The sequence below is a fragment of the Mus pahari genome, chromosome 13 (genome assembly GCF_900095145.1).
Source record: "Mus pahari chromosome 13, PAHARI_EIJ_v1.1, whole genome shotgun sequence".
Classification (NCBI taxonomy): Eukaryota; Metazoa; Chordata; class Mammalia; order Rodentia; family Muridae; genus Mus; species Mus pahari.
Genome location: NC_034602.1, coordinates 25,187,612 through 25,188,880, shown reverse-complemented (window position 1 = coordinate 25,188,880; position 1,269 = coordinate 25,187,612). Strand labels below are relative to the sequence as shown.

General features: G+C 50.0%; 1 protein-coding gene across 2 annotated transcripts in view; it reads right to left on the bottom strand.

Moving 5' to 3' along the window:
- Positions 1-1,269, bottom strand: part of Sec14l2 (SEC14 like lipid binding 2) — a 23,019-nt gene that overhangs the window by 13,321 nt on the left and 8,429 nt on the right. For both annotated transcript variants that reach the window (XM_029545130.1, XM_021210590.2), the window contains exons 3-5: positions 1,167-1,210; positions 706-765; positions 270-458 (exon numbers count right to left, since the gene is read on the bottom strand). In XM_029545130.1, the coding sequence (XP_029400990.1) occupies positions 270-458; positions 706-765; positions 1,167-1,210 (293 nt within the window). The remainder of the gene's footprint in view (positions 1-269; positions 459-705; positions 766-1,166; positions 1,211-1,269) is intronic.

Sequence of the window (1,269 nt, the reverse complement as noted above, 5' to 3'; positions counted from 1 at the left end):
GAGAGGAGAGGAGAGGAGAGAAGAGAAGAGAAGAGAAGAGAAGAGAAGAGAAGAGAAGAGAAGAGAAGAGAAGAGAAGAGAAGAGAAGAGAAGAGAAGAAGAGAGAGAAGAAAGATGGACTGGTGACATTTGTTCATCTAAAACCTTGAGATTTCAGGTCTATGAAACGCAAACCCTGAGGCTGTGCCTCCACCCCTGTGTGACATCCTGCCTCTCCATGAATGCCTCCACCTGATCCAGTCACTCTCAGTGGCAGACAGGCCACCCACCTTTGTGGTCTGCTGGATACACTCCTGCAGAAGCAGCTCACAGTCTCTCATCTTGGTCCTGAGCAGGTCCTGCTTGGAGGCGGAGAACAGCAGACCTTTGGCATCCAGAGGGCCGATGATGTCGTACCAGACAGGGCAGCCGTCCAGGTCGTAGCCACACCTGCCGCCTGACAGATACTGTTGGATCACCTGGCCAAAGACATAGTAACAACACCTGGTGGGCAGACCCAAAACATCCACACCTTTCCCAGGTTCATTAGTCTCTCCCTCCACCTCTCTCCCTTGGGTGCCCAAAGATACCTATTTTGCAACTATAGGGACTCCTTTGGCAATTTCAGCCTGTCGTCTGAGGCTCCCAGCCCAGAAGATCATGATATGGACTGTGAGTCTTAGAAGCATCCTTACACAGGAATGGAGTGGGATAATTTGTCCTCACCTCTGGTGGCTGCCAGCTGATGATTTTGTCAATGTCCTTTTGCTTCCGGAATTCCACATGCTGCAAATACACAGATTTAGGAAGCATAGGGTGGAAGAATTAGGAAGCACAAGGTGTATGGTGGGGGTGGGGTCTTGAATAGGAAGGACTAGGTCAGCACAAGCCAACCACCAGGCCACAGGTGACCCCTAGAAGGACCTGAACAGGAGTAGAAAAGGAGGCCCCAGTTTCTTCAGCTACCTCAGCAAGAATATCATTGTTGACTGCTCCAGAAGTAGGAAAGCCTGATATTTCCAGGGAAGGAAATGCACTTTGTCCCTCAGGGATAAAGCAACAATCGTTGGCTAATAGCTGGGTCACACAAACCAAAATCTATGATGGGGTGGGTGATGGGCAGGCAGGAGAAGTCCAGGCAAGATGTGAGTCGGATGGGAGGAACCGTGGTAGCAATAGATGCTCACCTTCCGGAGCATGGCCTCTGACTTTTGCAGGTCAAAGCTTCGGGCTGCAACAAAAGCATGATCGGGGTTGGGCATCAAACTGTATGTCTTTTTTTTTTTTTTT